The sequence below is a fragment of the Mchenga conophoros genome, linkage group LG4 (assembly GCF_057382185.1).
Source record: "Mchenga conophoros isolate Kocher_MC1m ecotype Shallow Benthic linkage group LG4, M_conophoros_male_GT1.1, whole genome shotgun sequence".
NCBI classification, from domain to species: Eukaryota; Metazoa; Chordata; class Actinopteri; order Cichliformes; family Cichlidae; genus Mchenga; species Mchenga conophoros.
This window is the reverse complement of record NC_140529.1, coordinates 26,366,152-26,388,985: the sequence shown is the minus strand read 5'-3', so window position 1 is coordinate 26,388,985 and position 22,834 is coordinate 26,366,152. Positions and strand designations below refer to the sequence as shown.

Sequence of the window (22,834 nt, the reverse complement as noted above, 5' to 3'; positions counted from 1 at the left end):
GCCTATCAGCTCCAAGCAGCCTGGATATTCTTCTTTGGCATCAACGAACAGTGCTGGGGTCTTAACTCAAAAACGAATGCATACTCCTGCGCTTTTGTGCAATAAAAATAAAGATACTGTTCACATCTCCACTCCTCCCCTTTGCCATCCGTTGACTGTAGTGCAAGCGCACAAGGAGAAAAAGGCATGTTTGATTTTTATGTTTTATTCCTTTGCGCCTTTGTAACGGAAGTAATGACATCACTTTAAAGTGGTTACTGAATTTAGTACAGCATTACATTATTACCTCAGTGCTGTGTGTTTATTGTCCTTCTGCATTCAGTTCTCATCTGATCTCTTCCTTTCGATAATTAGCTTATTTTTGCAAGGTTTGTGCTAGTCCCTCAAATTCACTACACCAGAGTGAGAACGGTCATTTCTAAAACAAGCACAGGGCTGGAAATAGCCATTTAACCATGAAGTAACCAATCATAATACTATTCACTCACCCACTCATAGGTAACCAAAAGGTCACGCACATTGAAACAAATTACAAAGCACAAACTATTTGCCAACAATGGTACAAAAATAATTATACAAGAAACAATGACATATACTCTCAAATGCATGAAATACAGTACTACAATACATTGGTTTTGCCTTTATTTCAAAAGCCTGTATATTTTTTCCTGCAACTCATTTAGCTTCCTAATATAATGTTGTAGTTTGTTATTATGACCACTGGAGGGTCAACCATAACTCAAAATGCTCATCTTATTCTTCCAGATGTCTTGAATGCAAATACAAATGTTTCCAGTGGAAAAAAATGAATTAGACGTATTTTCTATTATTGCTGTTGTGATTGTGTTACAGTTATTCATTTACTTTGTCCCCATACAAAGAATGGTCATGAAATGGTATAGCAAACAACTGAAAGGAAACATTTATGTCTTTAAAGAGTCAAGAAAGACTAACCTAACCTCCTCCTCTTTGCTCTGTATTCATATTCAAATGATTAAAGAAAAAAACAAGAGATCGTAAATCAGGAAGTTGTTAATACCCCAGCGGCTATGATAAAGGTTGTGGCAGGATGTCACAAGTAGCAAAGCAACACTGTGAGGTTATCAGAGAAGTAGTTAGACAGTGTGACAAAATAAAGCATCATACTCATTTGCAGATAGTTTATTTTCAGAAGTGCAACACAGCACTGCTCCACTACACAGCAGACTTGGACGTCGTGTTTGAGATAAACGGTGATCATCAAAAACCATGGATTACAATGTGAACATTTGTGAAACAGATATCGACTACGAGTAAGTCTCTTTAAAAAAAAAAAAACTATATATATATATGTATATATATATATATATATATATATATATATATATAGTTTTTTTAAAATATTTTTCTGTGACGTAAGTAAGTAATAAAGATGTATTTCTATAGCACCTTTCCAGGTAAAATTACAAAGTGCTTCACTTCAAATAAAAATAGCAAAAAGGGGGAATAGACAATGAGACACAATAACATGCTACCTAAACGCTAGTTTGCAGTTTATTAATTTGGTTTGTCAGAGAAAAAACATAATGAAACTGTTACCACAAATCAACATTAATTAGATTAGGGTATTTCCTGTAAACATGTTATTTATGCACTAGTTTGCCTATAAAAACACATAATTCACATGTTCAAGGCCTGGGATAATAGGTGATGCGTTTAATGCCAGAGGAGTGCCGAGTGTCTGTTTTAACCATGACTAACGAGGAACACACATTTTCTCTAGTACAATTTAAAAATGTCTTGTTACACAGCTGATACAAACAACGCATACGAGCCTGAGGAGCAGAGCTTTTTCTAATCCGAACATTTTTTAAATAATCAAATGGAAAGTCTTTTACAGACGTAGCTTCTCATTGGTTGAAAATGGTTGTGTGGGGTTTGAACAATCAAAGTCTATGCTGTACAGAGGGCACCGTGGGAGAGAGAACATCTATTCAGAATTTCCATTTCCAATGATTCTGGGAAATAAAGCAGTCAGCCACTCACAGGTGTTCAGGTTTACATTATACCTTCCGTATGCAACGTACGCCAAAACAGCCTGTTGAGAGAAATTTGAATTAGTACATTAATTGTTCGCACAAGAGATTCCAAACCAACTGTGAGTTGTATGTCAGACATACCCAGGTGATGATTGAGAAGAAGGAGAAAGCAACGGCAGCTCGGGCAGCATCGGCCATGACATATTCGGAGTTAGTTCTGGTCCACTGGTTGAGCAAGACACAGAAACAGATGAACCACAGGAAGGTCATAGCCGCTGTCAGGTGATTCAAAGCAGAGAAACAAATTCAGGGGAAAAGATTACAGCTGATGAAAGCTTCAAGTTATGACAGGCTGCACTTCCTTCTTTTGTACTCTTTTGTTCCTTTAATGAACTATATGGCATAGCAGTTAAAGCTGACTTACCGGAGAAGGCCAGATCTCCTTTGACAATGCGATCTTTCGCTGTGGCACTAGAGATCTTTGAAATGATGACGTCCAGGATGGGGAACACAACACAAGCCACAAAGGCCAGGACTCCAACTCCCACCGCATAGCTGCATGCGCATTCATTGTTGTTAAACATACAGGTGCCATTTGTTTTACTCGTGGGGCTATAGTAGCCTTGGTCTGAGATGGTTCCAAAAACAACAATGGCGAATACCTGCAAAGTGGAGACACTCAGGGTTCAGTCCCGGGTGAAGTTGCAAGATCATGACATTGCAACATTGCAAGATTATGAAATTGCAAGAAAGCAGTCTAAAAAAAGAAAACAAAATAGAGACGCCTTTCTGAAGAAGTAGAGCTCTGTCAACATCAACTTGCTTGCCTACACAGAATATCAAACATAAAATAAACATGTTTGACATTTGTCCGGAAAAAAGATATTCACATAGTCCTGTAGGTGGGGCACTGCTCTGGACTACAGATCGGTGATTGCAGAGAGAAATCAAACTACTAACCTTCCACCTGTTTTACCTCCTCCTGCTGCAGCCACGGCAAACACTAAATAAATATATGAATATAAATACTTTAAAGCATTGACTTCCTTGTTTGTGATAGTGTTGATTTGCATCTTTAGTTGTCAAGTTATTTTTATATAGTCAATTAGCTACGCTTAGTATTGCATGATTAAGAGAAAATGCTGCTTAAAATTTTGTGCTATGAAAAAGGAAGCGCACCTTCTCTGACTTTTAAATGTAAATTTCAACTACAGGAGCAAAAAACTTTAAAGCCTTTAAGACATGTCACTCGTCATCAGGTGGCAGTGTGGTGACACAGGGTTATTTGCTACTATCGGTCGTTGCATAGTTTACATTTAATTTACATTTAATTAAAATGTTTAAACCTGTCTACACTGGGTGTTCATGCCTCATGTAGACAGGTTTAAGCACATATATCTAAAAGCCCGCATTAGTCACTACTTTGCAGTGAGTAATGTGGCTGGCTAACTCTGATACTAATATAATTTCACTCACCCAGCACAGGGTGCGCAAAACAGTCTGTTTTATAAATCTCCTCCAATCAAAAGAATCATTATCCAATGAGGGTAGATTGCCAGTGTTTTCCATTTTACTCCACAAAAATTGCCTATCAGACAGTTTTAAGTTAAAAAGAAAAGCCTTCCTATTACAGTTGGGTACTTTCGATTTGTTGAACAATCTTGCTGAAAAGCACCTCGTAGGTGCCGTGGAAACTGGCCTTACAACATGCTATGCATTAGTGTGAAAAAAAGAACAGGTTAATCTCGTTTGCAATGCATCTGCCAAGTGGATGAAAAGTTGTGAAAATGATGAACACGACGCGCACACTCATGGGGAGATGCCAGGCTATAACTGACAGTGTTTCTACTGTGTTTTTATTCTTTTTTTTTTATCCACATCTGCTTTTACTGCATTGTTGTGCTTAAAAATGAAGCCATTGCCAATCACAGGTTTTCCAGATTGCAGTTTTGCATGGTGATCAAAACCTGACGACACTGTGTTCGTAATTCCATCAATTCTAGCAAAATGCCCAACACAAAAAATGTAACCTATGGTCGAGCCGCCACTGTGTTTTAGAACTCTAAACACTCATATCTGCACCTCTGTCGTTACGTCTTGCGTACATGTTAACCATGATTTGAACCAAAAACTTTCCAATCTGGGTTCATCGCTCCATCAGACCTGCTGCCACTGATTTTCACTCCACTTCTTGTGCAACTTGGCATATCTCGGACAAACACTGAAAACATTTCTGATGAGGTTTCAGTGAATAGAAGATGGATTAAATAAAGTTTCGAATGCATCTTTTAGGTCCTGTTTTTGGTCTTACTTCGAAATTTTTTTCTATTTTTTATGGATTTTCAGATCCTGTCCATTTGCTGTATATATTATTTCCTTTTCCTTTTACGCTCGCTGCTTCTTCTTTTGTGGTCCACTTGTTTAATTTCCTCAAATTCGTAAGGACTCACTGACCAACATGCAAAGATATGCTTTTTTAAGTTTTCAGCTAATAGCTGTTTGAGCTAAAATATACAAGAGCCTAAAGATACAATTTAAAATGGTCAGTCGTGGTTGTTTTCTGAGTTGTCTTTGATGTGTAGACATAACGCTGTTTCCTCACTTGAGTTAGGGGCCATTTTTATGCATAAATGATGCAAAGTTAAGAGTTAGGCGGCGTAACAGATGAAAAAAGCACTCCCCTGAAAATAAGTGAAAAAGCAGCCAATGTCCAAAGAAAAACTCCAAAAGCTATTCATATAAAACAACATGAGCTATAAGTCCTCTTCATGTTGGTCAAAGGTTTTGGGGACTTTTGGTCATTATTCTGTTCATTGTTGTAGGAATCTGGCAGATGGAGAACCAGCTCAGGATTTCTCCTTCAATCCCATCAATGAGCCAGAAACCAGCACCCAAAATTGCCCTGAAATACTGGAGATGGAAGTCTTTAAAGAATGCACAGGTACAATGACTCAGTGTTTGCTGTTTACACCCCAGCGAAATGTTAGAATCCAATTTCTATCTGTAGTTTTATTTTTGATCTACAGATTATAAAACCTATAAAACCTATCATTTCGTAGATGTACAGTCAAACAGAAGCAGTTACACGAGTGACGAATCACACGACAGAGAAGAGATCAGCCATCTGCAGAGACACGGCTGGTCGGCTGCAACGGTAAAGGTGCTCGCCTCGATGCCTAGTCGCACTGCAGGTGAGGGGAAAATCTCTCCGTGCTGTCTAAATGTTTGCTAGGATTTATTCACACGTGTTAACTGCAACATTTGTTCAAAACGAAATTCCTCATCCACACAGAATTAAATAAATCCCGGCGAGTGCGATATCAGGCCTCATCCCATGAATCTCCTCACCTCTCCAGACCAGTCCAGGGTGCCTCTGTTCTGGCAGAGGCGGAGGAAATCAACACTGAAGGTGCCATTTGCTATTTTTTTGACAGGTGTTAACAAGTGTTTTCGTTCTACTTTTAACCCTCTCACTACAGTGAGATCTGACCTCTCTTATTCCACAGATTCCAATTTGTGCGCCGCTGAAAATAATATGGACCAGCTGGTGTCCAGCCTCCAAGGCCTCTCAGTGAGTGAAGGCACCCGCAAGCTGCGAGCAATGCCACTTAGCTTGGCAGATAAGATCGAAATCCGGTATGTGAGACACAAACCACTGGCGTGACCAGAGGAGTCGTGCAATGGAAATCACAATCAGTACTTTACGTCATCTTCAAGAATCTTAGAATCTATTTGGATGGCGTCTCACCATTTTGCTCCCTATCTTTTTCTAGAAAAGTTGCTTTCAGTTTAAAAACTGAAAGTTCATTCATCGGCAGAAATATACCCTGCTACACTCATCTAAGCATGTACATTTCAATGGTAAGTGCAAACAGCGTACACAGTGATAAGATTTCACCATGTGTGTAGGCGACACGCTCATGTTCCTTTCCCCTCAGACTTGGCGCCACTGCCTCTTTAGCTGCCTGCCCGTCTTCAGTTCGTTCAAATTGTGGCATTCAGCCTTGAAGACACTGAGCGGACGTTACGGAACCGGTGTGCTGTCCTACTTCCTTTTTCTGAGAACACTCCTGTTCCTTAACCTTCTCCTCTTTGTCATCACTGGCTTGTTCCTAATCATCCCACAAGGCATCAACCCTCCTCCTAGTCCTAAAGCAGACTTCAGTGGTATTGAGCTTCTCACGGGCACGGTGAGATGGCTGTACATCATATCCCAGCTGTATTTACAAGCTTATTTCAGCGACAAAGAAACCAGAGCTATCTTTAATGTTTTCGTTGACAGGGCTACTTTTCTGACAGCTTGATGTTTTATGGCTATTACTCCAGTGAAACGTTACCTGGAGACCAATACCGAATGCCAGCAGCCTATTTCTTTACCATCGGCTTCACCCTCTTCATTATCTGCATCATCCTTGTGTACAGGTTGAACTCTAACTCAATTACTTATGCTTTAATTCTATTTTTGTTGTGTCTTTTTTTTAATACTGTTTTTTTTGGGGTTTTTTTGACAGGTTGTCCAAATCCTTCGGAAAAAACTTTCAAGTCCTCAAATCTAACAAGAATCTGGCTGTGAAAGTTTTTTCTTGCTGGGACTTTAAAGTGAGCAAGAAGATATCTGTCAGACTCCAGTCTGAGAAAATCAGCACTCAGCTCAAAGTACGACTTTATATGAATACTCACTGAAGCGTGAAACGTTTCTTTTGGTTCTTGTTTTGTTGAAATTATTTTTAAAATAGACCAAACCAACCAAGTTATTTAAAAAGGGTTTCTTTACACTGAATGCTCTCTTGATGATTCTTAGCAACAAGTATTTCAGTTTTTGCAGCAGTCTTTGTCAGTTTGACATCACACATAGTAGTGTTTGTGGTTATCGTTTGCTCACAGGAACCTGATCACATGTTCACGTGTTATGTCACCCTCGGGGCCATGTCCTTAGTTTAAAAAGAACAAGCACCCTATTTGAAAGGCTTAGTTTACAAATGGTGCTTTTCCAACAGGAGCAGCTGTCTGAGATGATCAAGGGAGAAGACAAAAAGACCTGCATGCAACAACTTCACCGCCTTATTGTTCATCTGTTGGCGTGGACCGCATGCTTAATAAGCATTTTCTTGGGCACCATAGGAGTGCACAACCTGTCAGGAAAAAAAATCAACATCAAGGTACATTGTTGGGAAAAGGAAATGGTAGCATTCATGCACAGTCAAGCACCACTTTAAGTATGTAAATTTTAATTCCCCACCCACTGTGGTTAGCTACTTCTTCTTTTCTGCTAGACCTTTTGATATCTTTGTCTGTCTACTTTGTGTGATAATAAGCGCCCCCCACCCCACCCCACACGCACACACACACACACACACACACACACACACACACACACACACAACCCCCCCCAAAAAGATACTGGTGTTTCAAAGCTTTTCTGTGCAAGGACAAATAATAATAGAAATAACAGGAATAATATAGAAGTAATAAACTTTTGTGTTATCATCTCACGACTCACAAGGCTCAAGATGGTCCTGAAAACCTGCATATACAGCGCGGTGAAAAAGTACTTGCCCTCTTCCTTATTTCGTAGATTTTTGCATATTGCACACGTTTCAGACCTTCAAAGTAAATGCAACATGCAGTTTTGACATTATTTCATTTATTAGGGGAAAAAAGCTGCCAAAACCTACCTGACAATGTGTGAAAAAGTAATTGCCCCTAAACCTAACAGCTGATCATATCACCCTTGGCTCAGCTTTCTAAAACATTCGGTTCATCACAGTTAATTCACGATTTAACAAGACAGGGCAACTACTTTTTCACAGCACTGTACATACTCAAAGCGGTGTCGCCAATTTCACTCTTCTCTTTCTGAATAAGTCTAAAGACAGTTCTTTAGTAATAACGCAGAATCAGTCAACGTTAGAGAACTGCAGATTGACTTCCAGTATAACCTGGACACGTCCCCATGATGTCAAACACAACTGCAGGTAGATGGTGTAAGAGGATTACTGATACTATAGCAATACTTCATTTTTAAATATCATGGTTGTCAAGACGATCTCACTTCAGTTGCATATAATGTTTAAGCGGAACTTCATTTCCTGTTTTGATTATAACTTGTCGGTCTGCATTTTTCATTGTGATTTAGACCACTTTAAATCTGCCCAAAGACACTGAGTTGCTGGTCTTGTCAGCAGTGGTGTCGGGCATTAACCTGTTACTCCCTGGCTTCTTCAACCTGTGCGTTTGGGCAGAGCAATATGAATCACCTGGCACACGTGTCTATGTCTCTGTCTTCAGGTAAGGAAAAAAAAAAAGGAAAACACGCAAAAGAAGTTTTCAAATGAATAACATAGTTCAACACGATGTAAAATTATTGTCTTTGTTATGTGATTTGATTTTTATAAAGTTTAAATATTTATAATAAAGTATTTGATCATTTATTTTTCAGGAACCTGCTGTTGAAGGTCAGTGTTATTGGAGTTCTATGTTATCGCTGGCTGGAGAGCATTCCAGCCAATGGTCTGGAGGTTAGTAACATCCTCACGCTCTTACATGATTCAGCACTCAGTTACTGTATGCAATCGTTTTTATTCCTTAAAGAAAGCTTTTTGCACGCAGATGTTTAACACATGCAATATTATAGCTACAGTTTTGGAATCTGAAAGCATTTAACATCCACATTTTTACATTTTTTCAGTGTTGGGAGAGTTCAGTTGGCCAAGAACTGTACCGGCTCCTTGTGATGGACTTCATCGTTACGGTGCTTTACACTTTTTTGGGAGAGTTCCTATGGAGGCAAGTTTACCAGTTAGAGCAAGATCGGGTGATTGGTTTTACTTCTGTTTTAAGCCAAAACCTAATTCTTCCCTTCTAGGGTCTTTTCCCAGACAATCCTGCAAAAGAAAAGAAAGCCAGTGTTCGACATTGCTCGTAATGTGTTGGAGCTCATATATGGGCAAACTCTTACATGGTGATTATTCAGTAAAAACACAGCTTTAATATCAGCGATAAAAAGGAAAATCAGTGGTCATGTGTTGCATTTCTTCTTGTAGGATCGGAGTTCTGTTTGCACCACTTCTTCCTGGAGTCCAACTAATAAAACTGATTGTGTTGTTTTACATGAAGAAGGTTGGTAGAGTGTGTATGCAGTGGGGCTGTAGTACCGTATGCCAAGACTGCATTGCAAACATGACTCTTCCTCTTTGTTTTCCAGAGAAGTCTCATTCTCAACTGTCAGGCCTCGAGAAAGCCCTGGAGGGCCACTCAAATGACAACGCTGTTCATTTGCATACTGTGGTTCCCCTCATTTCTTGGCACTGTCGTGACTATCATTTATACAGTATGGACGTAAGTATAACAATCTTCTTGGAATGCACGTAAGCCTTTTCATGCTTATAGCGTGAAAATGCTTGTGAGCGTTTCAAAACCACAAACACGCAGCTCGCTAAAAACAAACCTTAAGTAAAATAACAATCTCTTAAGTACAAACTAAAACTACAACTGGAATATTTTTACCCTGAAGGTAAATGGCCTGGAAATGACATTTTCTCAAGAAAGACCAAAACCAATAGTTTCAACTTAACAATTACAATCTATGTATTCAAATCTTTCTATATTCACTTGCTACTGTGAAGTAACAGGCTAGACACTCTTTTGCCTTCAGACCTGCTGTAATGAATCAACACTGAGCTGTAATCACACAGGAAGAAAACAAAAACAGGAAATAAGAGTAGGACAAGAGACATCTGGTAGATAAGCAGGCTGAAGGTTCCCACGTGATTCATCTTGAGTTCACTTGGAGTTTTCTCTCTGCGAATTCAAAACTACAGGAAAAGACAATGAGTTTACAAACTCATCAACTGATTCAGATCAGAGTAAACAAAAAAACACGAGACATAAAGGATCAGGCTAAAAAAAGATGATATATATATATATACACACACTCTTTACTGTATCCCCTTAAATGCATCTGCCTGTCATGCACAGAATCAAACCCTCGGAAAAGTGCGGCCCTTTCAGGAATCTCACAACAATGTTTGAGGGAGGGCAGATGTCGACCAGGCACCTGGAGGATGCTCATCCAATCCTGAAGTGGCTCAGTTGGGTCTACGACTGTTTGGTAGAGAATCCAGTGTTTCTATTCCTCGCCAGTGGAGTCTTTCTGTGAGTGGTAATGATTACGCTCCTGTTTCCGCTATGTATTTCATTTCATTAATTAGCAAGTCAGCGTTGTTTGTTGGTAGCAATTCGTAGCAGCAAGCATCTCCTCCATTGAAACATTTAATGTTCGTGACTTACAGAAATGGTTTTACGCTCTTAAAATTTTGAAATGATCCATTGCTATTTTTGCTTTTGTTTTTGCAGAATGGTGATATACTTTCAGGCTCAAGTTGTTGATGGCCAGAGGAAAATCATCAGCCGGTTAGAAAAGCAGATTGAAAATGTATGCATGAGTTTGTCTATGTTAGCGGCATTTGTGAGTTTAAGCGCTAACACTCGCACCATGTTAAGGCTGACACTGATGGCGTACTTTTAAAATGTACAAGTAGCATTTGAACCGCTTTTAGCATTTCCCCTGATGATGGCAGCGGAGAAAAAAAAGGCATCGCTAAAGATGTGAAAATTCCTTCTGAGTTGAGAGACAGAAATGACAAAAACGAATTCAGCATCCTAGTTTGAATTCATCATCTGAGTATATATGGTTATGTTAAAATTCTTCTTTCGTCTCTTCCCTCCTGGTTTTCACTTCTTCCTCCTGTCTTTTTGTCTGTGACATCATCTCTAAAGCTTGCAGCCTACGGTCTCTTCTTCACCTCCCTTTTATACTGTCCTTTGCTTTGGATGGTTGACCCAGGTATTTAAACTCATCCATCTTCAGCACTTCTACTCCCCTCATCTTCACCTTTCCACCTGCTTCCGTCTCATTCATACACATATACTCTGTCTTACTTGTACTGATTTTCCTTTCTCTTCTCTCCAATGCATGCCTCCAGATTTCCACTCTCTCTTCCTCCCGTTTTACCGACACCCAATCATTTGGACATTTAATACACGCTTTAATTCTTTTCCTGTCTTGATCATTGTAACTGACTTTTCATGTGCTTTTTATAATGCCGCTTCATGGTGATCTGAACAGACAAAAGAGCTTCCAGTGCTACTGAAAGGGCTTGCTACAAGCGTTCAAAGATCTGTGAAACATAGTCCAAAACATTAGTTTTATTGGATTGTGCAGAAGTTGTTATTTAAATAGTTTTAAAAGACCCCTGCACTGAATAACCAAAAACAACTTCAGCTGGGCTAAGACACAGGGATCCTTGTTTAGCTTCCCTTATTGCACATACCATTAGTGGAACTCCTTCATCCCAGTCATTACCAATAGCCAAACAGCACTTCTGCAGCACAGATTTAATAGTCTGGTGCCACCTTTCCAGAGCTCCCTAGGACTCAGGATGACAGGCACTAGAGACCACATGTTTAACTACTAATAGTCTGCATGACCTAGTTAAAGAGCACTCAAAAGAATCTGTTGTTGGATGAACACAATTTAATCATGGCACCTATTTCCATGTGATTTAACCAAGTACAATAACCAATTTTTGACCATGTCAAACCAACACATTTGGCATTTGGTGGTTTAACGTAATCAGATTACATTGGATCAACGTAGTATACTTACATTGAGTTGAAGTGATTTATTTAAGTATGAAATCTGTTTTAATTCATTCTACACAAGTTAAGGAAAACGCAAAGAAATCTTGTTGCTTGAATAACTACTTTGTTAAGCAAGACAATTACTGCTAGTCTTGCGTAATGAACCAATACAGGGGTTGATGATTTTATAGAGAAAAACAACCATTTACACTTAGATTCATGGGTAATGCAGAATCACCAATTAACCTAACTCTAATTACACACAGCAAACTAGCCAGATTGTGGATTTGAACCCAGGTCCTTCTTGCTTTGAGGTAACAGCATTAACCATCACACCACCAAGCTGTCAACCCAGGCTTAACAAACTAGGAAAGCTATGATTACAAGGCTTGATGCAGCATTTTCTGTACGTTTTTGTCCTTGACAGGTTAAACCGCAATAAATAGCAATGCCATACACGTGGTGTGGGTGTAGTTGTCTGCCTCTTAAAACTCCAGCGATTTTCCTGCAGTTTGACATCTAATGTGATTTTTGTGAGTCCAGGCAACGAACCACTCTTACTAGATTGTATCATGTCATCTCAACAAGAACAAATTAAGTTGCTGAATTTCATGCAGATGCTACATGATTTAATTACGTTCACCATAGAAACATGAAATTATTTAGTTCAAATTACAAGTTGTACATGTAACAACCACCCAATTTCATCTTTTTGAGTGTGTTTTGATAGAAAATTTATGCCTTTGTCTGTCTGAACTACTTTGGATTTTGGGAGGCCAAAGATGGTAAAAAAGCCTTTATGATTAGAGGAGCTGACTCACTCAAGGGCAACAAATCAGTGACTATCAGTGACCGAGATCTACCAGTATCCCTCAGGACTTTTATAGTTTGCTCAACCTCTGGTTTGCTTGTTAAAGGCAAAGATCCCTGAAAGATAAATTGTTCAAAACATGGATCAGGCTCTGGGTTTGAATTGTTTTAATTAACCCCACCCCGGCTCCAACTTCCAAAGTTCAAACTCTGTCTGATGGTTTGGGCTTTATCCTGAGCCTCCAACTGCTAAACATTCCTTGAGAAATGCTTCTTCCTTTATTCCAGGAAGTGAAAAGAACTAATTGAGCTAGGTCAAGTGGTTATTTTTGCAATTTTGGGTGTGTCTCGATAGCAGCCAATTCCCCATCATCCACTGGCAGAGCAAATTTTGCTTGTGTAGATCTATTAGGTAAAACTGGAGGACAAGATGAACCGAGCCCAAAAGTTTGTTTAAGACCACATTTCTCAGATCTCTCATAAGCATTTGCTTGCTCACATTTAATTCAAAGTGTTATGCTATGGACGACAAATCATCTTTTCTACACAAATACAATTCCGTCCATGAAGCTTCCTTCAGAAACTTAAGTCAGAAGCAACAGCTGCCATACTCAGTCCTGTTAACAGTCACCAAAAACATAAGATAAGATAAGAAACATAACATATAACTTTCACTATCTAGTGTTTGGTTGAGAACAGGACAGATCAGTCAGAGTTAACAACCAACATCAAGCTAGCCACAAACATAAACCTATCAAAAAGACCCGACGTGGGTAGGCTCCTGCCTACATAGCAGAGCTTATAACAGCAGTCAGCTTCTCTGATCGTCGGTTTATAGTTCCACACTATTTATAACCAGAGGTGACCACGCTTTTCACGCAGTAGCTCTAAAACTTTGAAACAGCCTTTCTCAGCTCATCTGGTTGGCTCAGTCAGTATTTTATTACAGTTTTTAATTTATTGAATCAATTTATTTTTTAATAACTGCTGAAATCAAGTTTTTGTCATTATTAATGTCAATGCATTGTGTTTTGTTTTAATGCTGTTCAAAGGAGGGTAAGGACAAAAAGTTCCTCATCGCCAAATTACAAGATTTATGCAAATAATCATCCCACTTCCCCTCAAGGGTGAGTATTCTCAATACTGCAGCTCTTCACTGAGGCTACATAATTTTTGTTTTGTTTAGGTTTTTTTTTGCTTTGCACTGGTATTTCAAGTCAAAAGATGAACTTTCTTTTCTTCCCCAGTCTCTGGCTGAACACTGTGAACAAAGTGCACTCTCTCACTACACATCTCTCACTACGCAGCAGTTTGGCTCACTGAGAAGTATTTTGGCTTCGATATTATCTCAAAGCTGAGTTGATTGTCCAGATAAACAGGAACGTCTAAAACATGCTACAAACATGAACAAAATAAAAGTAAAATCAGTAACCGTGAAGTTTGCTGTTTTTAAATATATGTTAATCTTGGTCATCTCTGAAAACTGAATCACTGACAGTTGGCACCTCAGCAGGGTTATTAATATTTATTTATAGGCTTTTATTATCACAGTGTACAATGATCTTCAATGTATTTTATGACAAGACAAAATAAAATTTCTTCTTTGTTTTTGTCCCTGTTGTTTCTTTTATCTGATGGCAAGTGTTAAATTCCGGTTCTTTCGGATTCTTTACGGCCAAAAAGACACGGCTCAAAAGTGGTCTTTTTACTTTAAAAAATGATCTTTATTTTACATATCCGGATATGGAGACCTTAGCACACAACACACAACCCAAGATTCTTTAAAATCAGTCATCATGAATACCTTCACAATGGATTTCTTAAGAACACATTCCACGTGACATTGTTTAACCGGTAAAATATGCAGAAGTGCGAAAGAAAAAGTAAAGTGGGGTCCTGTTGGATATGTTGTCAGTGAAGAACGACTTTTGCCTGACTGTAAAACCTTTTGAGAACACATAAAGGTTATGTGAGTAAAAACTTACCTGAGCTGACTTGAAGTTGTTCTTTGATCTTTTTGTTGTTCTTCTTTTCCAGTACAAACAAATTGAGTCATATTCATGGTATAGACCACCAAGTTCTAGTCAGTTCATCCTTGAGTTCAAGTGAACAATTGAAGAACATTTGCCAAATCTGAAGGAATATGTTTCATCAAAAGAAATAAAAATATTATAATTATTTTATTTACATTTTTTTTACTGTTTCAATGAGAAAAGTCCAGCTGGATGAACCAACGGTCTAAAAATATGACAACTTGCTCCTGCGTACCACCATGTCCAAATACAGTAAGTTAACTAGCACATTGCTACATTAACAAGTTTTCAGTAATGCCAGCCGTCCCTAGCCACCATACAGTTTCCCAGTAGCTGCTAAACAAGTTAGGTAACTCTGAACAGTTATTCAAAAATTCTTCCTGACTTTCCTTCATGAAAACACAAAAATGAAAGTGGGAGGAGTTTTCCTACCTTACATATTAACCCACTTTGCAGCAGGTTATTTCATTCTTTACCTTGGTCTAATCTGAAGTGCAGGTTTGTCTCACATCCGACTCTCAACAATGACTTCTGGTAAGTAAGGGCTTTCTTGATTTCATGTCTCATCTTTAAAGAAAATGAAATTACAAATTGTTGTGCGACTGCTTTAGATGCATCACCCTTCTATGTTATAATTTTCTTGCTCATCTTTCCCCCAGGCGGCATGAAGACAGCGCCTAACAAAAGGCCGTACATCTGTATTCCGAAAAAACTCATAGATCTTTTGGCCGAGCAATATGAACTTGTAAACAACTTTTCTCATTCCCATATCTTTGAGCAAAGCTATCATTTTATTTCCTTTTATCTTTTTATGTTTAAATGTTTCATGAAGCTCTTGAATTTCTGCTATTTAACAGGAACATGGACTGCTTGTAGAAGATCTGAATCCCTATATAAATGAAGGATATATACAAGCTTACTTCCGAGAATGGGGCACCGTCAAATCATGCAAAGTAAAGACTAAAGAAAAAAACTATTGGTTTGCTTTTTTTTCCTACAAGAGACCTGCGATAAATACTTTCTGTTTTATACTGGATCTTAGATTAGGAAGAATCCCAACTCTGGGAAACAAAAATCGTTGGCCTTTGTGAAGTTTTCTTGTGAGGAAGAAGCAGACATGGCAGACTGGGTCGGTCCTCACAATATCGGTGGAACAGAAGTTAAAGTGAGGCGCTTTGTTACTTTCAAGGTGAGCAAATGACAACTATTTTATGTTAGGGACTTTTCCAATCACAGCCTATCATAATTAAATAATATTTTTTTAAAAATGTCTTGCAGGGTGAGGAGGATTCAGAGCAAGGGGTTGATGGAGCCACAGTTAAACCTCGACCACGGCCTTCAATGGGTCTTGGCTACCTACTCGAAGATGCTCAGTGGTTAGACGAAGATGAATGAATAAACAAAGCTTTGATCCAAAGTTGACCAGCTTGAGGGCATTGGTTGTTATGTCAGTACCATACACGAGAACATACAACCTAATGCACATGTATTTATGTATGTATTTCTCTTAGTTTTACTAATAAGTTTTACTTACTTACCCATAACTGTGAATTTCTGGCTAAACAATATTTTTTTGTTTATTGCATATTTTGTAAATGTATTGTGTTTATGACATTTTAGTTAAATGTTTGTAAAGGACCTACAGATGTCACACTATAAGTGAAGTTAGTCATGTATTCCTTTGTCCAGCCACTGTTGGTGAATGTGACATGATTGTTGACTTTATGGTAACAAGACAAAATTGTGAAGTTGTAAGAAAATATTAGTTATTGTTGGTTTTCTTTGCTCAGGAATAAATACAAAGAAGTCAAAGGATTCGTGCTCTTCTGTGTTGCTGTTTTTCTGTTTTTCCTCCTATGGTAAATGTTTTATTTGAAATACTATTTGCGAAAACCAAAATATTTTTGTTCGTTTATATTATTTTGTTGTGTATTATATATAGCAAGAAAAATATTTATAAATACATCTAATATATATATATATATATATATATATATATATATATATATATATAAAATTTCAAATCTTTCTGTAAAAGTCCTGTGTACTGTACCGTCTACATGAGTTTTGCGTCACGGGTCAACAGCCAATCGCTACGTAGAGCGCCAAGTTTCTTCTACAGCGTAAAAACAACATGGCGGAAAAGGACGTAGAAATTTCCTTTAAGAAGGTAGGAGCAATCAGCCGTTTGTTTTTAAGTGTTTATGCCTGCTTGTCCCCCCTCGTGTTTTAATAAAAAAAGCGAACTTCTTTGTCGCCGACTTGTGTGTTTCCACGCCCACCATATAAACACAACATGTTTTGTCAGACGACAGCTAACACTTTACATCTTGTTAAGATATTCAGATATTGCGGGGAATAACATTGTAACTACCACGCCGAATAAAAGACTGGGTCCTAGCGATTGCTTTAAGACCACACTTTCCAGGACAACTTCCGTTTTTTGCGCGGACAGCGGAGAGCCCTTTAAATCGCCAAATTCACCAAAGACGTTTGGTTGGCGAAAACTCGAGAAGGAATTCGACGGACAAACTTAGCTTGAAAGCCAAATACGGGTTTTTTCAAAAGTGGATACGCAGGCAGGTTTTGTTGTGTCTGTGTTGCGTTCATTTGTTATTTTTACTAAATCGTGTCTGTTTTGCTTTGTTAGTGCTTTACTAATACACTCAACAAAAATATAAACGCAACACCTTTGTTACTGCTCCCATTCCCCATGGGATGGACGTAGAGACCTAAAATTCATTCCAGATACACAATATAACCATCCCTCCCAAACAGTGGTCACAAATCAATCCAAATGTGTGGTAGTGGGCACATCTGCAATATTGAGATAATCCATCCCACCTCACAGGTGTGCCACATCAGGATGCTGATCTGACATCATGAGTAGTGCACAGGTGTACCTCAGACTGCCCACAACAAAAGGCCACCCTAGAATGTGCAGTTTTTTGCGCTATTGGTGACCACTGTTTGGGAGGGATGGTTATATTGTGTATCTGGGATGAATTTTAGGTCTCTACGTCCATCCCATGGGGAATGGGAGCAGTAACAAAGGTGTTGCGTTTATATTTTTGTTGAGTGTACTTTCTTTGGCCAGCTACTCAGTGGAAAACCTTATGACTAATACACTCTCCCACTTTATGTGCTCTGTTCTGCACACAGGATACAGTAAGCAAACTTTTGTCTAGTTTCTTCAAAGAAGACAAAACAAAACGTGAGTGGGATAACTATGCTGTTATCAGTGACGTCTTGCTCTCTATGTGACCGTGCTGATGAAATGCCACTGTGTTGCAGTAAGCGGAGATGCCACACTGCTCATGGTAGAGATGCTTAAAGTGTTCGTGCAAGGTAAGGAGCTTTGACACAGTTGCACAACATTTGAGACACAATAACAGACTGGCTAATGATAACACTCTGAAGCTGTTATCTCCTTTTTCAGAGGCTGCTGTGAGATCACAGAAACAAGCCGAATCTGAGGACTGTGACCAAGTAGACATTGAACATTTTGAAAAGATCCTGCCTCAGCTGGTATGTGGCTCAACAGGCTCAAGAAATGTTTTCGTTTCACTTATTTCCGCTTGTTTGCATAGTCTTATCTTTAGCCCAGATTACAGCTAATACTTAAAAATAATGGGATTACTGGGCAAGTTTTTATTTTTCTTTGCAGTAAAATATATTTGTTGCATTAGCTTTTGCACTTTGTGTATGGTTCGGGAACAGCTTCTACAAATCAAAATCATCATGGGTCTTCTGCTGAACTATCTAATATTATCTATATTTAAATGGTCCATCTACTCACTTCCTTCATGCTTTTTGTTTCTCACTTTGAAATCTAAGGCAGTAGACACTGCAATAGACAGCTAGTGACTATGTCTGACTGGTATTTAGGCATATTTCACAGTGATGCAAAGCACAGTATTTAGAGTACTTTTTAACATAAAATTTTTAGTTGCAAAAATGCTGTTTTCGTTCACCTTTCATGCAGTAATGATCCAATATGGCAATATTGTACAACAAAAACAAAAATATCAGTAAATGGCCTCATCCGAATGCAAGAACATTCTGTAATTTCCAGATGGTAATCTAATTATAACTGAGAAAATAACTTTGTAAGCATGCACTTTGCCCTGGAGTTTAAAATACACTAAGTTATGAAAAGCTCAACAAGTATTGTAATATCATTCTTAAGTATTTATAGTAAAACAATTAAGATTAATTAAAAAGGGATTAGTAGCTCATGTCACATGGGTAGTATTCTGGTACTGACTACCAGAATGAATGCTACAAGAATTGTAATATATATGAAAATCCTACATTGTTTAGCTTTCAGTAACTCTAAGTATATTTTAAACTTGGTGTCTTGTAATTAAACTGAATTATAAAACTCTTCCAGGGTAGCAAGTCTTGAAACAGTAGCTAGAGTAGGCCTTTAAAATGAAAGATATGCACATATTTGACAAATCATTTTCTAATCTAATCTCTGTACCATCTGTAAATTACAAAACTGTGTTCTGTTCAGAGCAGACTATCTGCTGATGTTTTTAACTTATTTTTCTCAATCCAACAAAGCTTTTTTATCAAATGCCATTTTTAAGACGTAGAATGTTATAAAGTGTTTTTGCAGTATTGATAAAAACATCTGTATACTAATCTTTTGCAATGTGCATTTGTTATTAGCGTGTGCTCAAATATGGAACTTTATAGGAGAGCTTGATTTTTTTTGTTGATGTTTTAACAGCCAAATACTCTGAGATTTTCTTCATGTATCAGTCCCAAATTACAGATCCTGCTTTGTTTTGATGGTTAAAGAAGGCGGTGAAAAATTCTAGCTTTTATCTTTAATAGGTTTTGAGGTCTTTATGCTCAATGACTGCTTCTGATTTTAATCCATTAAAAAAAAGGCCTGAAAGTAGGTGGAATGGCCTTTTAGAAAAGAAAAAAATCCGGAAAGATATTTGATATATGAAGCTGAAATGTTGCAGCACTCATTATATATGTTCACACTTTTAGGCACATTGGAGATGGTTGAGTAGAAAATGTGATGATTTGAAATGGAGTGGTAATGCAAATTTTTTCTGGGGATACGTAAACGAAAACCTTAAATGTGTAGATGCTATGAGAGCTATCATTAATCTCAAATGTATTTAACCTTTCTGCAAAAGACTTTTATGTCTGCTGTCTGACAATCTCAAATTTCTTCAATTTTCTCCAACACAGCTTCTGGACTTCTAGCACAGTGATACCACAAGATGGAGCCAGAGTGCTGCTGAGATGTCTCTCGATCAACAGTCCCCCCTTCCACAGTTCCACCAGCTAAAACTTTTCATTTTTTAGTATGACTGCAGTTTCATAAATCCCCAAATCTGAGATAACGTTGAGATTATGTTTTTATTGGAGCTGCACGATTTTAGCAGGAAGCCCCATTGCAATCCGCACGCTACCACGCCACCACCAATAAGGGCCACCTGTGCTCCTGTGTGCAACAACAGGTGCTTCCAGCATGCTCCGTGGCGCCCTTCATCAAAGCCTCCCGGAGCAGTTGGAAGCAATTAGAGTAATAAGGGGAGCAGCCAGTCCCTTAGATGATGACAAGTGCCAGGAAAAAAGGAGTACCCCCTCTGGCCACTTTGAAGTTCCCTTTTGCTGTCCTGCGATGTTTAGTTAGAGGAGGGGGGGAGGGCAAAGGGGACCTCTGGCACAGGGGGAAAGTTGAATGGGAGTGTGTGTGCACGTATGTGTGCGTGTGTTAGCCAAACACGGCCAGAGACCACACGCGTAGATATTCTATTTGAAGGGAAACATAACAAAACACATTGGAACATGGTCCAAGAAGAGCAGGCTGTAATTCTGAAGGTAAATAAACAAAAGAGGCGAGTAGTGGAGGTGCTCTCTCTACTTTCATCACAGCACAGGGAGGGAGAGGGCGGGGGGTGAAGCTGGGCCTACAAGGAAGAGGGTAATGTGGGGTTTTCTAACCTGAGCGGCTCTGATGGTTTTCCACCAGCGGTGTGTTTGACCAACGCGTCCTCGCTGTGAGTCAGCATCGCTGTGCAACACCTCGCAGTACTTATTTGTGGGGCTCTTGGGTGACTTACGAATGCTACTCACGTTTACACCTGGAACCAACTTAGGCTAAAACCAAGAATCCAGCCCTGAATAGGTGTTCAAGGACACGACACCTGGAATTTGACCCAGCATCTTTTTAGTAAGGCTCACGCTGGATTTGTTGTTTCCCAGGGGTAACTTCCAGACCACACTTTCTTGTAAAAAAAGAAAAAAAACTTGAGCACAGCTTAAGTCATCACCAGAGGAAGAAAAAAAATTGTAAAGGGTTTCGTTTTGTGCGTAGCCTTTGTGGAGATTAACTCAAATTGAAATGGATCTTTCCCAACAGTTGATTCTTGTGCACAAAATAAAAAAGATTATTATCTTGGATCTGTCACTGTTTTTTTTTTTCCTCCCCTCCTTATGCGTGTTAGTGGAGAAAATTCATCTGAAGTCGGTATTATTAAACATACGAAAGCAGTTAGGACAAGAATGGGGAGGGGCATTGTAGAGAGTAATGAGTTAAAGCTTTTCTTGATCATACATTAAAGGCAGGGAGTGTCGACAGCCAGTCCAGACGCTTTGGAGAAGCTCCGCAGTGAGAAGCTTTTCCCAGGAGACGGAGACTGATCTGTCTCCAGCTCCTGCCTGGTCTTTGGACAGCGCCGCACGTGGGATCGGGCACTCGGCATGGCTTCAATACATCCACAGTCAATGTCAGTAGAAGCACCTGTGACTGCCATGATGGATCTTCATCTTTTTTGTTAAATTTGGCAAATTAATTAATAATCAGTGGGACTGTCAATGACAAAACTGACCCATTATGATTAAATATAACTGAGGTTATTGTCATTCTAGGAATGCCTGATCTATGTGGCTGTCTACTTTAAAGAGAGCTGGATGTTTACATAGCTCTGATAAGTTTGTGGTTCATGGTAATGTTTGTCTGGGGTGGAGTTGTCTGCATTTGTCTAAAGTGTCCCTGCGAGAGTATGTCAGGATTATGTCAGATTTTTCTCCTTAATTCTCCATTTACAACTCGGTGGTGTTTTTCTTCTGTTAGAGTCTCTGTCTCCAAATTTCTGACATCTCAAAGCTCCTTTCCTCTGAGGCCCAAAGCAAAAGGCTATGACATGTCATCATAATACGCCCTTTTCTCCCTGATTGCTGGCTTTTTTGCAATGGCAACATTCAACCAGTCAAAGAGTATGAGCTTACATCAAAGTCAAGGGCTTACATGGCCCATAAAATATTTAGCGTGTTTATTTATGTGTTAAAAACCATTTAAAGTGCCAAGTAGAACATTGCCATTACTAATGCTGCAAGTCTGAACCCTTTTCAGGCAGCAGTCCTTCAGCTTCTTTAAACATTTAGTTCTGAAAAAAGCCATTCTGAAAGTCGAGAATCATAATCCAAATGTGGCGACAGGTGTTATCGGCCTGTTGCCATTTTATTTAATCTATGCATGTTGGGAGGCACTTGCATAAATAAACATGTAACGCATGGCGTCTGTTCCTAGATGTCTGTGCGTTCGTTTATTCTATGTGCTTGCATGGATGTTGTGCTTCATCGGAGGCTGTGATAAATTAGGAGACAAGAGGCCCTTGTGGCCCCCTCGTGGGCATGAAACTGCCTAACCATGGAGGAATGCTTCAGAGGACAGAGTGGGAGCATTCCTTTCAGATACCCCATGGGTAACTCTCACACTCGTGAAAAGTTACCAGTGTTTATGGTGCTGTCTGAAAAAGACAAAATATGGTAGCAGACGATTACTGCGTGTGTGTTTTACAGGAAACTCATGTGTGTTTTGAGGCAGCAGCTCTGCTGACTGTACATACTGCTGTGACATGTGGGTTTCTGGGAGGCCCCGGGCCCCACTAAGCGGCCATGGGCCCGTGCTGGGGATGATAAGAACATACCTGGCGGGTTGAGCCACTTGGGCGCTCTGCTGGGATCACTCCTAAATGGTTGTGGCGCTTGGCTGTTAGTCTGAGGCAGAAGATGGTTTGCTGCTGTGCTCCGTGTATCGGCTGGAGCTTTGGTAGCCACAGGGGCCCTAGGGGACGGAAAGGATTCTTCCGGAACCAGTGAGGTGGATGATGAGGTCAAAGACCTTGGCACGCAGCTGGACAGGGAATAGGGAGCAAGAGAGATGTACAATTAGGCCGGCGGCAGGGTTATTTCTGGAGCCCTGCGCTACTACCTTAACTACATCACCCTCCTCTTCCACCCTAAGTCCTTTACTGTCTGTGTCCACCTCCCTCCTCTGTGTGGTGGCCTATTTGG

The 22,834-nt window shown here is 39.3% G+C and overlaps 4 protein-coding genes across 4 annotated transcripts; 3 read left to right on the top strand and 1 right to left on the bottom strand.

Moving 5' to 3' along the window:
- The first annotated feature begins 1,110 nt into the window (after nucleotides 1-1,110).
- tmc6a (transmembrane channel-like 6a) lies at nucleotides 1,111-14,048 on the top strand. The gene is made up of 20 exons (XM_085272639.1): nucleotides 1,111-1,292; nucleotides 4,841-4,959; nucleotides 5,078-5,209; nucleotides 5,311-5,427; nucleotides 5,525-5,654; nucleotides 5,792-5,879; nucleotides 5,957-6,208; nucleotides 6,301-6,440; nucleotides 6,530-6,674; nucleotides 7,016-7,177; nucleotides 8,155-8,306; nucleotides 8,458-8,536; nucleotides 8,707-8,804; nucleotides 8,884-8,979; nucleotides 9,062-9,137; nucleotides 9,223-9,356; nucleotides 9,996-10,172; nucleotides 10,374-10,452; nucleotides 13,523-13,597; nucleotides 13,718-14,048. The coding sequence occupies exons 1-19, from the start codon at nucleotides 1,249-1,251 to the stop codon at nucleotides 13,574-13,576; spliced, it is 2,274 nt and encodes a 757-aa protein (XP_085128765.1). The 5' UTR covers nucleotides 1,111-1,248; the 3' UTR covers nucleotides 13,577-13,597; nucleotides 13,718-14,048.
- LOC146576208 (synaptogyrin-2-like) lies at nucleotides 1,394-3,650 on the bottom strand. The gene is made up of 4 exons (XM_085272638.1): nucleotides 3,495-3,650; nucleotides 2,443-2,680; nucleotides 2,160-2,293; nucleotides 1,394-2,077 (listed from the first exon to the last, which is right to left on the bottom strand). Exons 1-4 carry the CDS (start codon nucleotides 3,585-3,587, stop codon nucleotides 1,970-1,972), a joined length of 573 nt encoding a protein of 190 aa, XP_085128764.1. The 5' UTR covers nucleotides 3,588-3,650; the 3' UTR covers nucleotides 1,394-1,969.
- Nucleotides 14,049-14,985: 937 nt separating the features above from the next.
- LOC146576206 (heterogeneous nuclear ribonucleoprotein A2 homolog 1) lies at nucleotides 14,986-16,289 on the top strand. The gene is made up of 5 exons (XM_085272637.1): nucleotides 14,986-15,037; nucleotides 15,163-15,248; nucleotides 15,361-15,456; nucleotides 15,546-15,692; nucleotides 15,782-16,289. Exons 1-5 carry the CDS (start codon nucleotides 15,028-15,030, stop codon nucleotides 15,896-15,898), a joined length of 456 nt encoding a protein of 151 aa, XP_085128763.1. The 5' UTR covers nucleotides 14,986-15,027; the 3' UTR covers nucleotides 15,899-16,289.
- Nucleotides 16,290-16,609: 320 nt separating this feature from the next.
- On the top strand, nucleotides 16,610-20,936 carry cenpx (centromere protein X). The gene is made up of 5 exons (XM_085272636.1): nucleotides 16,610-16,673; nucleotides 17,666-17,717; nucleotides 17,798-17,851; nucleotides 17,943-18,031; nucleotides 19,721-20,936. Exons 1-5 carry the CDS (start codon nucleotides 16,638-16,640, stop codon nucleotides 19,733-19,735), a joined length of 246 nt encoding a protein of 81 aa, XP_085128762.1. The 5' UTR covers nucleotides 16,610-16,637; the 3' UTR covers nucleotides 19,736-20,936.
- Nucleotides 20,937-22,834: the final 1,898 nt, after the last annotated feature.